Source organism: Carica papaya, chromosome 2 (assembly GCF_054855325.1).
Source record: "Carica papaya isolate Zhongbai chromosome 2, ASM5485532v1, whole genome shotgun sequence".
Classification (NCBI taxonomy): Eukaryota; Viridiplantae; Streptophyta; class Magnoliopsida; order Brassicales; family Caricaceae; genus Carica; species Carica papaya.
In genome coordinates this window covers 21,125,077-21,141,589 of record NC_142310.1, presented here as the reverse complement: position 1 = coordinate 21,141,589, position 16,513 = coordinate 21,125,077, and the positions used below count along the sequence as shown (strand labels likewise).

At 35.2% G+C, this 16,513-nt stretch overlaps 1 protein-coding gene across 3 annotated transcripts in view; it reads left to right on the top strand.

Annotated features, from left to right (window-relative positions):
* The window catches only part of LOC110811411 (myosin), a 29,294-nt gene extending 15,397 nt beyond the window's left edge, over window positions 1-13,897 (top strand). Inside the window, exons 11-17 of one of the 3 annotated variants that reach the window (XM_088213577.1) lie at window positions 2,376-2,492; window positions 3,391-3,512; window positions 3,694-3,763; window positions 4,673-4,714; window positions 4,932-4,972; window positions 13,328-13,454; window positions 13,595-13,897. In XM_088213577.1, coding sequence (XP_088069703.1) covers window positions 2,376-2,492; window positions 3,391-3,512; window positions 3,694-3,763; window positions 4,673-4,714; window positions 4,932-4,972; window positions 13,328-13,454; window positions 13,595-13,701 — 626 coding nt within the window. In that variant the 3' untranslated portion in view covers window positions 13,702-13,897. Of the gene's footprint in view, window positions 1-2,375; window positions 2,493-3,390; window positions 3,513-3,693; window positions 3,764-4,401; window positions 4,439-4,672; window positions 4,715-4,931; window positions 4,973-10,941; window positions 11,194-13,327; window positions 13,455-13,594 lie in introns of those variants that run through there. The other 2 variants (XR_015817133.1, XM_088213578.1) reach the window with 2 other exon arrangements.
* Window positions 13,898-16,513: the final 2,616 nt, after the last annotated feature.

Here is a 16,513-nt window from a genome sequence, read left to right as displayed (position 1 = left end):
ATTTTTTTTAAAAAATATTAGTTTATACTCACCTTTTAGGTTCTCAAATACGACTTGTGGAGGGAAGAATCACAATAGTAATCCATTAGGTATTCTAAGAAATAATAATAATTAAATTTTACCTTTTTACTCACTTAACAGTGTCTCTGGGGTCCATAGGGGTTCCCACTACACGTGGATCTAATATCCAATCTCTTAATTAACTAACCGCCCTTATACTCTGTCTGGTAATGGGCACCAAACGTATTATTGCCTTAATACCCCATTCGGTAATGAAGGTGAACAAGTGCTTCTCAACCCTTTCCGGTATGTGACTTCTCAGCTCTGTTCGACTGAAGTAATGTTTATGGTAGAGTTTGTCTTATGTATCGGGTCCGTACATCCTCTTCCATGACACTAGCTAAGCTTTCCACGTACATATTCTCATAATCAATCAGCCATCAAGTACATACAAAAATCTTATTTCATAATTACAAGACAATAGAACGACAATTAAACAGACAATATAATGTGATACTTTAATAATTAAGGAAAGCGTAGTCAGGACATTTGTTTCAAACTAATCAACAAATAGAGATAAAACGGTTAAGTAAACTAATAAACGAGAAGACAATTAAGATTCATAAATTAAAGCATACGATGTAACAGTAAACAATTGAGGCAATATGGAAATAAATAGACAGTACAGATAAACTATATACTAACTAGTTACCGGTTCCATCATTGATCTGTACTTAATTAATAAAAGGTTGCCAATATTTACAAATTTCACCGTTTATCATTATTTAAACTTAATTAATAAAAGGATGAGGGATTCTTACTCCGGGTCGGTCGGTGTTTGAAACACTGCCTTTTTCACTACACTTCCCGGTGATTTCCTGATTGTTGAATTTTTTTTACGAAAATTGAAAACACGCGTCACATATCCCGAAATACCTAAAAAGGCCAAAAATAAGGGTTTTAAAATTTTTCGGATTGGTTTAGGGTTCCGGCATGGGGGCGCCGGCTCTGCCGCCTACTGCGGTGCTTCCTCTCGGTTAGGCCGGTTTCGGCCGGTCTTGTGCGAAAATCTGTAAAACTCGAGGTTAGTTAGTCTCTGTTGGCCGAAAAAGGAAAAAACCGAAGCATTACCGGCGGGGTGGTTTTTCGGTACAATTGCTCTGTCGTTCCTCTCTCGCGGCTGGAGGTTCTCTTTGGTCGTCCCGTACTAGAAAAGAGTCAGGAATCCAATGGTTGGAAAATGGAAGGAAACGGGAAGGGGATTCGGGCTCACCGGAGGGGTTTGGGGTCGCGGGTGCGGCGGCTCGGCCAAGCTCCGCCCTCGATTTCCGGCTTCTCTTTTGGTTTTTCGGCATTGATATGGGTTTGGAGAGGTTTAGAATTGAATTGCCAATCGAAAGGGGAGAGAAAAATCACATTCTAGCGTTGGCAAGGGTTCCGATGCGGCGTTGACGGTGGCCGGCTTTTCTTCCGGCCACCCTTCTTCTTCTTCTCCGACAGGGTGGTTGTTGCTAGGGTTAGAATTTTCTGTAGAAAAAGAGTTTAAATATTCATTTTCATTCAATCCGAGCCGTCTATTCGAGGAGACATGGCCTATTACCAATCGTTGGATCAACCCTATTTGAGGAGTGAATCTGAGCTGCACGATCAAATGTAATCAGGACCGTTCGATCGCGTCTGAATGGGAAACGAATCTAAACCATTCATGCACGCGGGAGTGAACCTAAGTCGTCGGATTGGTTAGTACACAGATTGCTTGCGTGGCTTCTCGCGTGGATGCGTATCCGTGTGTCTGCCACGCGGCGCATGGTGATTGATCGCACTGCTAATGTAGCGGTCCTATATGGCCTGTTTTCCGTTAGTTGTACTTTTGGCCAAATTTTTTAATTTTTCTTTTCAAATAAGTCTTTTACTATTTTTATTTTGACCATGATTTTTGAAAATTATTTTCAATTTGTCCAAAATATATATTTATTCTAAATTGTTAATAAAAATAAAAATTTAAAATATCTAAATTTATTTTTAATATAATTTTGATTATCCCAAGCCTAATTTCCGGCTCGAGTGCTATAAGCTAACCCATGCATCACCATTTTTCTCAATTTACTCAATCTTTTACCGGCTTTGACACTAATAATGTCTGCCAAACCTATGAAAATATGGTTTCTTTACAGATACAGGTTCTGCATTGTGTTGGCATCAGAATTTTATTTATCATCTTATTCTGAGTTGTTTGAAAAAAAAATTAATTTTTGCGCTAAGTTAAAAATGATACATCCTCCAATAAATTTTATAAAATTTATAGACTAGGATGTACTTTGATTCAACTATCACGGTTACTCACTATCTTTCCCTGTTTCTGCTTTCTATTACAGATATCTGTGCAGATATTGCCCTGTCAAAGCATGAATATTGGTCGTCCTTGGCACCTCTTCCTTTTGAGGTTGTCATATCAGCTGGGCAAAAGGCAAAGGAGGAAAGTTGGGAAATAGGCAAGTAAATTAAGTAGAGACTATTACTTCAAAAAACAAATTAATTAGAGACTAGTTGGTCTTTCTGCTTTATAGCAAACCACCTTTTGCAAGGAAACATGCTGCTTTACTTGAATTTTCATGGTTGTATCTCTGCCTGGATGTGTCAATGAGCCATGCTGCTTGCATCACACAAGATGGTTGTGCTGTGGCACAAGTTGGGTGAAAGGTAGTGTGTTTTTAACTTCACCCAGTACCTATTTTTAAATAGAAGAAAAAATCTTTTCTATTTATAATTGCAATTTTTTTTAGAAAACTCTCAATAAAGCTCCTATCCTTTTCCACCTAATATGCAATCCCCATTTCATTTTTTTTCACAATTTTGAACTCTCTCAAATTGTCTCAGCATTTTCTCCAATTTCTTGAACTATCTTGTTTGATGCTTTAAATGTTATTTGTAATTTGTTAAATTCTCGAACATTCAAGTAATCAACAACTTTGAGTGCTTGGAACTTTCAAGCATCAAACTCAAGTTTATATATATTAAATAAAAAAATTGTTATAATTTTACTGAAATTGTTTTATGAATAAACATTTTATAACACTCTTTTTTATGTAAGTTGGAAAAAGAAAAACTTATGTTTATCTGCACTGGATCATATGTATGGCATGACTCAGCACCTGTGACGGCATGACCATGTAAGAACCTGTTAGTCAAACTGCCATCGAAAATCCCTTTTAGTTTTCAGAATGATGGGTAAAAATTGGTAAAGATTTGAAAAAGCATTTAAAAAGACTCTAGGCATGATTTAACATACAATACGAGCATGCATTTTTGACACCTCTAACTTTATCATTCTCATTATCCTATGATTTTTGTCTATCACTTTTCTAGCTTTGATATTTAAAAATTGAGCAGGTGATGATGACAATGAGAAAAGGAGCAAACTTATCCAGGATCTGAATGATATAAATGGAGATGGAAATATTGAAAGTATGCTTTCAGTTGAAATGGGTTTGAAGGAGCTTGCTTCCTTGAAGGTTCATTCGTCTGTTGCATTATTCATTTAATGATAACCTTTTTATCCTTTAAGGGCTCTTTCTCTCTTTATTGGTTATATTCAAGCTCTCACGCATGTGGACATACGCACATATGCATACACACATGTTTTAGCGCTTTGAAAGAATTAATATTTAATGTCTTATAGTTGCTTCTTTTAAGGTTGAGGATGCTATTGTGCTTGCATTGGCCCAACAGCGGCGGGCTAATTCTGCTCGAATATCCATCTCAGGTGTGCCTTTATCAGCAAGTGACATCCTGGGTTATTAGATGTCTGTCTCATTTGGTAGATTAGTTTAGTTATATTAGTTTTATATCACTTCCCCTCCCTGGAAGTCACGACTGATTGTCTTGTTTGAGATTAGATAGGATGACAGTCAATTGATGTCTGATATGTTCCTTAGCTTGATCTGGTACAGGACTTCAAATAGAAAAGTCAGAGAAAAGAAACACGGATCCTAAGATATTCTCTGCATGGAAACCTTTGGACTCATTAAGGAAAAATAAACATCTCATTTAACTAACAAAAGTATTTAAAACTTTATAGAAAAATTTGCCTACTTTTTTATTCTTTTAGAGCTGATTATGAATATACACATTTTAGGACACATAAAATGGTTCTTAGGAGTAGGTGACTTCCCGTAATAGAAGTAACCAGCATTTATATATAAGGAAAAGAATCAACTGCAGAAGATAAAGATAAAGGAACAAATTATAAACTTTTACACAATAAGCTATCAAGTCACTACCATGTGAAAGTCATAACTAAAATACTCTTGACTAAATATTGTCTTCAAGCTCTCTAATATCGTGTTCAAACCTTCTTTGTCCTACATCAATTTATCTTGAGTTTAGTCATTTCTGCTACAGGTGCACCTCCACTGCAATAGATGCATGCCCATGACTGGTAGGTGCAGGTCCATCACAAATGTGTATGCCTGTTGCACACAGCATGTTGCTTTTCCTTCTGATTTCACTTGTTACATCGTTTCTCTCACTTGTTTCATTTCCTTGGACTGTCTCCTCTATCAAGATGTGACACATTGTTGTCCTTCACTTCCTTGGACTGCCTCCATATCTGTGCCTCATGTTTTGTTGTATGGTGAATACTCACTGTTTATTGGTTCTACTGCTTTTCCAGATCTCAAATCACCTACTGATCCCAAGTTTATGGAGGCATTTGGTAAGTCATCAAAATTTGAATGAACGAATATGAATGTTGAAGAAATATGAGAAGCATGGCTCTTATTATTTTCCACTGCCAGTTTTCTTTGAAATTTCAATTCTGTCCGCATTACTAACTTCAAAGTCATACTATTCTCCAATTATCATGCTCTTTGCAATTGAATTGTTTATTATGAAGATCATAAGGGTAATATCTACTGCTATGTTCTTTGCAGAATTGAGTCTTGAGGAGTCTGAAGATGTTCTTTTCAAGGAGGTTGGAATTGCTTCCTTTTTTGCTATTTTTTTTTTATTTTGTTTACAAACCTCCCTTGTTTAAGGAGGTCTGATTTTTGAGTGAAGTTTGTCGTGGATGTTTAATAATTTTTATCACCGGGGTGCTATTTTGTTGCCTCTCTCAGGAACACTCTGAGATGCCATGTTTGGTTTTCTTGATTGCTTTTAGATCATCTTTCTGAATTGTTGCATATTGAAGCTAAGGCTTTTGATATAGCCTTGGAGGAAGGAAGAAGCTCATATTGTTTGAGCATTGTAGAGAATGGTAGAGGCTCGGTGCAGAGAATTTTTGAGCAGTCTGAGAGAGACAGTTTGGCTGATTTCCATTTCAATGGAATGTCTGTGAGATAGAAAGTAAAGTAGGACTTTTTAAAGTAGACTAAAGAAGCTTACAGTAAGGGATAGCATCAATACTTACTGGAGAGTTAATTATAAAGTGAAGTTTTTAACGTTATCTTTGGTAGAGTAAGACAGGCACTCATTAAATAGACAAAAACATCCTCATATATTAAGAAGATACATTGCTAGTGTTTTGAGAGAGGGTGGTGCAAAATCCAAAGATCCTGAAGTTTGCATATTTCAATAATAAGTGATATGATGCAGAATCAATAAAGGAAAATTTAATTTCCTACAAAGTAATGGTACAAAGTAAAGGTATAACCAGAACTATTTTACGAAGTAGAGAAATAGATAAAAATATGAGGAAGAGAATAGACGACTAGATAGATAGAGGGAAACGGGGGATAAGGTGAAGATTTTAGGGAGAATAGAAGAGCAAGAGAGAAAGAGGGGGATCTCGAATATCAAGGATCAAATTAGTAATTTAATATTTGAATGATAATCATGAATAACTTAATAACTAAGATAAGGTACCTCATTATAAAATAACAAAAATAGACACTAAAATAATAATTATATTCGAGTGCCTATTTTTGTTATATTTTGGTGCCTATTTTTGTTGTTTTACAATAAGATATCCTTATTTAATCATTAATTAGACTGTTTATGATTATTATTCAAATATTTGAGTCATTGATTTGATAATTGAGATTTGGGATCTCTCTCTTTCTCTCATGTTGTCTATTCTCCTTGAAGCCTTCACGTTTTTCTCTTTTTCCTGTATCTATCTAGTCTTCTATTCCCTCTTCCCATATTTTCCTCTATTTCTCTACTTTGTAAGACTATTCTGGTTCTACCATTAATTGTCCTATGTTAAAAGGAGGTGTAAATTGATCATCTTTCTGAAAGGTCCGGAAAGAATTGGATGAGATCGAATTGCTACTACTCTACAAGTGCTATTGACGCTCCAAAGAACAATGTCGAACTTCATCATCCAAATCGTTTTGATAAAAAAAGCAGCATTGACAGCCTTCTAAGGGAAAGCAGTTATGTGAAGGAGGAAAAATTTTGAAAGTGAGAGGACATGAATAAAGAATTTATTGACAATCAAGAGATTGAAATCTCCAGGGCGGAAATAAGAATAGAAGAAGATTGCCAATTAATATTAACACTTGTGACATTGGTTGGCTCCAGTAGGATGAGGAAAAACTAATCGGCAGCTAAAATTTTGGAAGAGGCCAAGAAGTAAATTGGTTTCTGTGTTTTGTTACCTAAGCCCAAGACTTGCTAGCATCCCAGTAAGTAACATTTTCATTCCATTGGAACCATCTGAACAAAAATCAATAAAATCCCAGCTGGCCAAAGGATGATTAAATCCTAGTGTTTTTTCCAGAGCCGAGAAGGAACTAAAAGTTAGATATATGGAGGGGTCTAGAAACAAAAAAAGCAAAACTTATCCCTGGAGAGAAGAAAGGGCATCTGGCTACATTAACGCGATCCGCATGGATGGATGTGCATTCATGGAAAACAAGGAGGTTCCACCGATTACTTTCAATACAGACCAATATTGGAAGAAGAAGAAGCTAATGCTGCGTAAGGTTGAATTATGGCATTCATCAAGGCCTAAAATGTTGAGGGTACTTTCGTCAAGCCAAAGATTGTTGCTAAAAATTCATAATGAGTATGGAAGGCCGTCTTGGCAGTAACTAAAGTTTACATCCTTTTTTTGGTGACTGCCTGAATGGAAACCCAAATTTGTAAAAATATGGGCACCATATATGGTTGAGAACAAGAAGATATAAAAGAGGAAGCTTTTATTAAGGAAGAGATGAAGAAAATGAAGTTACAAAATGGAGAATAAGATCCTCCTCGAAATGTAAACGAAAGAAAGGTAAAATGAAATTGCACAAGAGAACTCTCCCCCATTCCCTATGTATCATAGCTTCCCAATTACGATGAAGCTCTAAGAGACTTATGTTCGGGAAATGTCCTTGTGCTTTTGCCCAAAGCAATGCCATAAAAGTGAGCCTCTCGCTTAGCTTATATAACAATGTTGATCGATCATGGAGAATTTAATGATTCCTTGCCAGCCAAATGCACAAAAGACATGCAACAATAGCACCTTACTATAGTGCCTTAACCTCTTTTTTCAACCCAATCCCTTGGATACATGAATTCATAAAGCTTTCAACTGTAGGAGGCACCATAGCTACTTATTTATCCAATCTATTGTTATGAATGCAAATATAGAATATGCAAAAATAATGGGAAATTGACGTTTAATAAAATATGAAATTCTGATTAATATTAGATTTTTAAATAGTTAGAATCCTAATTAGTATTAGATTCGTAAATAATATATATTTTGCATTAGTATTTGATTTCTAAACAGTGTAGGATTTTTAATATTTTAGTAAAGTATTCGTAATTATATTTAGATTCTAAATTAGATTAACATTTAAAAAAGAATTGTAATATCTATATAAAGGCGTATGTTTGATATTAATAAAAATAAATTAGAATATTATTTTAAACTATAAGATTGAAACTCTCTTTAATGAAATTTAAGATAGCAGCTCATTTTGATGAGTTGTAATTTATTTTCATAAAATAGGTCGCTCTCACAATAAGAATAAGGGTGGTAGTCCTTTACTAGAAGATGATTTTGTTGTTAACCGCTTGGTTACTTGATCCTTAATAAGGGAATATAACAATTTGGTATCAGAGTAAGGCACCATGGGTGACTAAAGTTTACGAGAAGAGTTGCAGAATCTAGAATCTCAGATGACGGCTTCTGAAGTTGCAGCAAAAGAGAGTTTGTGCTAAATTCCACACCAATTAGAACTTTTTCTCAGCCGTACTGCCCAAGTTTAAGAAGAAGAGGAAATTGATAGCATGAAAATTGACAACGGTGGTTCAAATCAGAATCATGGAGGGGAAAGGTGACACACTAAAGCAGCGCGCGAAGTATCCAACATTAGTTCCCATAGCAACAGATGAATTTTTCGTTATAAAAAACTTGATTTTCCCCCCCACAATGGATCGGACAATCTGTTGGCTTGACTCCATCGTTGCGATCAATTTTTTATTAATAAAAGAACGACTAACAATGATAAGGTTGGATTGACAACCTTCCACTTGTTAGGCGATGCTCAATTTTGGTACTACAAACTGTAACAGAAGGAGAGAGGGATGTCATAGGCCTAGTTTGTTGAACTCTGCACATTGCGGTTTGGTCCACCCCTACAAAACAATTCATTAGGAGAGTTAATCAACCTAAAATAAATAGTCACAGTGGAGGACTATATACGACAATTTCAGAGACTCTTGGCTCGTGCTTATAAAGTACGGTAACATGTTTACCACACAGGTTTAGTAGATTCAATCAGGTTGGAACTCAAGATACAATCACCCACCACTCTTATGCCCGCAATGAGCATGATCAGAGTTTTTAAAAGGAAACAATAGTTGTGGGATATGACCGAACGCAATTATAATGATCATTTTCAGTTTGTTACCAAGCCTAACAATTCAGTTTAGAAAACACCACACAACGACAACTTTACGATATAATCTGGTAACACTTTCTTTCCATTTATAAAGAAGATAGAGATGATAGAAAAGAGACTGAAGGAGTTGTGTTATGACTGTGATGAGCTGTTTGTTCCGGATCACCAATGTAAACAATTGTTTTGGTTCGAGATTGAACACGACACTGATCCTGAGCAACAAGAAAAGACTAACAAGGCAACCATATCTACAATTTAAGCTTGAGGACAAGCTTGAAAACTAGGGGAGAGTAATGTTATGGATGTAAATATAAAAGGTGCAGAAAGAATAGGAAATTGACGTTCACTTAAATATGACATTCTAATTAGTATTAGATTTCTAAATAATATATATTTTCCATTAGTACTTGATTCTTAAATAGTGTAGGATTTCTAATATTTTAGTAGAGTATTCGTAATTATATTTAGATTTCAAATTACATTAATATTGCTAGATAAGAATTGTGACCTCTATGTGAAAGGGTATGTTTGATATTAATAAACAGACGTCAGAATATTATTTTAAACTATAAGATTAAAGCTATTTTTAACGAGATCCAACGTTACAGATTCCTTTGATGAGCTGTTATTTATTTTGAATACTGTAGGAATCAGAATTTTTAAAATTTTCTTTTTAGAATTTTCTTTATTAGTTGTAACTAATGGCTATATAAATACTAATAGTCATCAACAAAAAAGGGTACACAATTATGAATTAAGAATTTTGTTATGAGTGTTTTATTCTTTGTTATCTTTCTTTTTGTTCCTTCTTCTGATTATTATTCTATCTAAGCTATCTCGTTCAATCCACTTCTTATATTTTTTCACTTTAATGTCTAATTTCCTCTGGCCTATTTTCATTTTTCTGTTTGTCACCTGAACTTTCTCTATTTCTAACAATCCATAGGACAAGGTAGTTTAACCTCTATTTGTCCTGCTTTAATGTAACTCCAGCAACTCATTAAACACTAGAATTAAAAAATTACCTTTGCTAATTTTTGGGTTCAAGATTTATAATCTACATACAACCTTTATGTATCATTGTCTTTCTTCACCAAAGCATTGGTCAGGAGAAAGAAGATTGACTCGGTTGGGATAAAAGATAAGGGCACATTATAACTGGCTGTCTAGAAAAAAAAAAAAGTGATGCAGTGATCGACTGAATGCAAATGAGGCATGCTTTTAGGGTCTTTCAAAAAAGAGAGAATTTTGATAGTAGCTGTTGAAGTTCTATTTCACAATTTGAGTCCACAAGTTCTGTTAACAAAATTATTTGAGATATATGGCAGACATGCGAGTCCTGTATCCATTTCAGAATTATTGTTTCCCCATTTTTTCATAAACTGCATAACCATGAGACTAAATCTCATGTAATGACCCTAATGCCCTCAACTAGTTAACCTCATGCACTATGCCAAACCCAGTTAACGAAATTAGTAATAAATCAGCGGAAAGGACAGAATTACCCAAGTCATGAGCTTTGCAACAAATTCTATCCCTGGATTTATTTGCCATTTGCCACCATAACATTGTGCTCTCTCTTTGATGATCAGATCTGTCTCTCGTGCCAAATTTGAGTTCAAAAAATTGTGGGTTCTACCAAAATCGACAAACACCAGCTCTAGAAATGTGTCTAAAAATCCACTTGCATTCTTTGAGACTATCGAACACTTATGATTGCATGGATTGAAATCTCAAGTTCAAATAAATTTGGTAAATCATCTTCCATTGAATCTGTCGGTTCTGGTTCTTTTAAGACCTCTGACCAAAACAATCGCTTCCAGTGATGCTGTAACAAGCTTCTCATCACAGTTAAAAAGATAGGCCTCTGCTTATCAATGTCTATTTGGGATAGCCACTTAACAAAAGGATAGCTAAATTGCCATCCATTTGCCTGACAGGAGGCAATATGGCTGGTGAGGACTGGTAATTGTGCTGCCTTCATGCAGACACTTATGATTCATAACAGTTGCCAAATCTGGTGGATTTTGCAACTTTATCTCCACTGTGATATGATCCTAAAAACTGCTTAAAAAATTTTGATTTTCTTCTCCTGATTTAGGGTTCTGGCACGGGCCAAAAGGTGCTCAAGGTCACGCTGTTACTGGTACAGAACCCACTTGGTACGGTTAATCAGTTTTGCCAGTTTGTTATCCTGGAATGAGGAGCCAAATCTTAAGTGGCAGTGTTTCTTGAATTGGTCCTAAGGGAGGCAAGGACGATTCCTCTCCAACTTTAAAACCACAATTGTGCTTCTCTTTCCAAATGAAAAAGAGGCCAAGCTAATCTCCTTACTTCTGACGTTTGAAGAAAATGCTCACAGCAACTAAGCTATTCCTTCAGATCCATGGACCCCTTGTAGCATGGAAATTGAGTTTAGAATATTTGGAGAAAAAGAAACTTGCATGATTTGCACAAAGCCTTGTCCTCTGCATTATTCTCCATTCTTGCAATTGACATTGTCTTCTTCAACCTCACAATCTTCAAGTCTAGCAGGAGATAAATGCTTTTGATGAATTGTCAGGAAGGCAGGTAAAAGGTCATTTTTTTTTCCTATTCTGTTCATGATCTTCAATATAGATTATGTTGAAAAATTGAAACAAGGATCCTAAGTCGCCCATAATGTTTATCTCTGATGCCAAATTAGTATTTCCCTACCCCAGGATCTTGTTGTGGGTCTCTTTAAACTTTATGTAAGTCAGATATAGTTGTTTCTTAAATATCTTATCTTTTCCTATTATCACATTGACACAATATTACCCACATAAGTGCTCACACAAATAGTTCTCTGCATCTCATTCCAATAGTATTTCTCTGGCAATTGGGGCAGTAACTGTTTCCTTTAAGACCAGGAACTGTCAATCTGTTACCAATTTACAAAATTCAAGTGCACAACTACCAACCATAGGTGACATTACACCTATACATAGGTTCTACATATGCCAACACAGCAAGACAACCTAATAAATGAACTACACGTGACCACAATCAGATAAGATACAGTAGATTGAAAAAGAGCAGTAAGCTAAAATTTTGAAGTTAGTTCTTCTTCCTCTTATATATTTTATTAAATGGCGCAAGACAGTGACACACAATAGAAAAGTAGGTGTGGATGTACCACTTGCTTCTTTTTCCGTACCTCCACAGATGGTCTACTATACATGATTCTTCCTTTGAATTCTTCTTGTTGCATAATGATCATATTTCTTGTAGTATCTACCTTTTTAGAAATCTGGATGACAGAAAACTATTGATGAACGATCCAATAACCTTTTGGACCTCAGCCACTAAATTTTAAAAATTCAAGCTCAAGTTAGTCAAGAATTTTAAAGGTTACAAATTTCCTACGACAATCTACATTAGCATTATGGCTGGACAACCAATCCATGCCAAGAAAGACATCATAATCTCCAATGTTCAGATCTACTAGATTTCACATAATTCCTTCCCTCTATATCCACTATACATGGTTTTTGAACACGATTAGCAACCACTAAACTCCAATTGGGTGTCCAGACACAATTCAAATTCTATAGGTTCAGACATCATGTTATTCGTCCTAGCACCGGGTACAAAAGAATGAATAGCAACAGGTCAAACTTCTTTCTCTTGTGTATGGAATACTTGTCTCCACTATTTTCAATCTTGAAAATTAATGTTGGATTACATAAAATAATTCTCCCATAAACAGTATCAGAATCTAGTCTCCAAATAGCATCTTCAGAGTTCGTAAGTCGTAAAAGCATGTAATCTTATAGAGTTTGATTTTATTTTTCTTCACATGTTGGTAGTTATCAAAATTTTTTATAGAAGTCATCTTGTGCATCATTAATTTGTAGCTAAATCATATCCCATATAGAATGTGACTGAAAACACAATTAAATCCACTCATCTTTTATTCTGCATCACTTTTTCCAATCTTCTACCCTAATATATTTCTTTTTCTACGTAAAATATAACCTTATTGATCTTTGAACTTGCTTTTAGCATGCCAACTGGCACAGGTTATACTCGCAATCTAATGCTTGCTTTACTTCCAAAAAACAAAACTTCATTGATCTATGAAGATAACACCACCCACCCCTCCCCACATCGCCACGTCCAAAGAGACAGCTGCCTGAAATGTAGCTTGTAGGTATAAGACCATCTCATCTTTTCTTAGTCTATTATCCACTTCCATGGCCATTATTGTTCCAAAATATAAGGCCAGTCCATTGATTACTGTGCCAGTTCCGTAAAATAATCTGATTATCCTATTTCAGTTAACTCTGATGGATTTGGTAAACGAGATCAATAATTTCTTCATCACTTTTTTATGATTTTGAAACCGTTTTGTCGATTTTGTGCGACCTTACTCTCTTTCTGGAGGTTGTGTTTTATAAGCTTACAGGTGACAATATATAGACAAGATATCATAATCATATGTTTGGCACATTTGAATAAAACAGGCATGGCTTACGTATTTCTGGAGAAGAGCTGAAGGCCATGGTTTGGAGGTGGACATTGCGAAAGAAAGAGTCCAGTTTTGGATTGGCCGAAGCGCTCACTCGCCAAGTTCACACGATGCTGTTGATGGTAACTTCTAATTTTATGAACTGAATGGTTAATGACAAGTAATCCTGTTTCCCCAACAATGACCTTTGTTTGGCCCTCTACTTTAATCATGTTTTCTTTTTGAGTCACTCTTGATGGTCCAATTTGGTTATTTCTTTCAGTTGAGCAAGGGTTAATGGAGCTTAGAAAGTTGGGCATTGAACGTTGCTTGTGGGAGGCATCCAGGAAGGAAGTCGACCCAGACTCTTCCATTTCTACAGTCAAATGACCAAAGTTGAGCTTATAACTAAACTCTGGGATATCATTTTACTTTTATTTATTTATTTATTTTTATGCATTTGTAATATTTCCTTTTGTTTCTTCACTCACTTGAAAGCAATAGTTTGTTTCTGCACGAGTTTGTAATAGCAGATTACAGAATGCAGGCTTGCTCTTCGTTTTAATTTTTAGTACTACTTGGGATAGCTGAAACGAGTCCAGAAGACAACTTTTGAATGATAAACACTGTTGTGAGAAAATAAACTTATCATCTTAAACATCTTCGAAATCTTAAATCTAAGATTTAATTCATGAAAAATAAGAAACCTCTACCTTTTGGTTCAAAACGGTTTATAATTTTGTAACCCTCAAAAGTATAAACCATTTAAAAACAAATGCGTTATATGGTCTTGGAATGGACAGAAGTGATATGTCAATAATCAAATTGCCATCCAGCTAAATTTGAAGGTTTTCTAGCCCATAGGCACAGTCAATCATCTTAAGCATGCGAGCCTCCAAGATCTTTCCCACATCTTAGCAGAGCAGAATTCATTAGTGAAGTTGTATTGAAGGACAAGGGATTTTTCTCCAGGACTCCCTCTTAAATTCTGTAAAATATTCCCACAAGGAGGCATATTCTCATGCTGTCTTTCCAAATCATTTGACATAGAAGCCAGTAATTTACACTTGGCTTGAGTGTTATAATCTGGATACTATTCCCAAGTTGCTTGTTCCTCTACTAAGACATCCTTAGGTAGCTTTTTAGGAAAATATTTCTCAAACACATGGTAAAGTTTACTCTGTACCATACGTTGAACTTTAACATATTTATATGTGAGTTTATTGTGCATAAATGACTATCAATTTAATTAAGTCCGATTTAAAAGTGATACGTTAAAGTTAAACGAATATTGAATTTTAATGCACTAAATAAAGTATAAGCTTTTATATGTAGAAACAAAAAAAGTTATTTCTAATTTTATGATGGGTCAAATTAAAATAATAAAAACTTAAAAATATAAATAGGTAGTTATGCTCCCCAAATCATACGTATGATTTTTTCTATTTTGTTATCCCGTTAGCAGAAATAGAGTGTGTGAGAACTCGAAAGGATTACATATTGATTTAGAAGATCTACCGTAGAACATGCAGATTTTTTCTGTTATGGATTTAGGTACGCTTCTGTTTATGTCTAATCTTAATGATTCAATATGAATATGTTGTAGATATAGATTTAGTTTAATTTAAAATCCCTACACTTTTAGGTTCTTCAGCTAATCTAAGTAGTTAGGACCTTGTAATTAATTAATATCAATTGTACCTCTCAATATATTAAGATGTATTTCTAGAAATATAAAACATATATCAATAACATAAATACTCTTCATGTAATGTATAAAACAATATGGTCTTTCATTAACATGTTCTCCCACTAATTTATATGAAATCTCTAAAACCCTCAATATGTGAAAAAGTGATATAGTCAAAATTCCATTGCTTATAAATCATGACTTTAGGGCGACATGAAACATCATAACTTATTACATAAGTAAGTCATCTTGATCATATCCAACAGGACTCATGACATTTTTTTTCTTTTTTTATTTTTATGTAGAAAGTATTTTGATCTTGATGTAGCAATTGTAACGGCCCCGGAATTTTAAAATAAAATATGTGAATTAAAAAGGTCAAATGCGGAAGCGTAATAAAAATTTTGATTAACATCCCTTACACCAAAACAAAAAACGTGCTCAAAGTATAAAAGAACAAACTAACTAAAAGAGAAACTCGAAAATAAAAGCTATAAATATAACTACGGAGTCTTCAGGCGTCCCCTTCGTTGTCTTCCTACGGAACGGGCTCGTGAACAATGTCTTCCTGATCTGAAATGATTAAATAAGAAATGAGCTACACCAGCCCAGTAAAGACATCACACTATCTCACCGTCACGGAGGTAAAGGTGGGTAGAAAACACAAAAAGACCAATGGAGCATAATTTACAACAAATTCTTTTATCAATAATAAAATCCTTTACTATCCACTTACCTCGGTGAAGTTCATAAAATAACATATGAAAGTAATAACATTATCATCATCATGAAATCATATGAACTGTATAACATAATACTTATCACGCCTTTTGCATTTCAATCATTACACAACATATTTTTCCTCATTTACCAGTCTACTAGTATCCATGGGGATCTATAGGGGTCCCGCTACCCGTGAACCCTTAACACTTGTAATCAAATTCCAGGGCCGTCCCCATACCCCGTCCAGTATGGGCACCAAAACTATAAACTTCAATACCTCGTCCGGTATGAGGGTGAAACGGGCTGTCCCCACACCCCGTCCGGTATGGGCGCCAAAACACATAAGGTCTCCATACCCCGTCCGGTATGAGAGACCACAATCCCGGTAGGGTTCCCTATGGACCCGGTCCATCCACCATCTCCCAGGATATCTAGTCAGGCTGACCACATTATACAATTATCAATTTACTTAACCTTTCATTCCCCTTTTTCCTCAGTCAGCATCATCAAATCACACACAAACAAGCAAACCAGTAATTTATGCCAAACAAGACAACAACATCGGGTTCTCAGTCATTCAACCCATAATCAATAAAACAGTGATATATGCACACGAAACTATGAAATGAAAACATCAGACCTCATACTGCATTTAAAAACTGTAAAATAGGCCAAACAACAGCTGACCGACAAATACACCAGACTCGGACTCCATTAGCAACCTTAAACAATTTCACACATCTATTGATTCATGAAATACCGTTTTATCATTTATTGAACTTTAATACC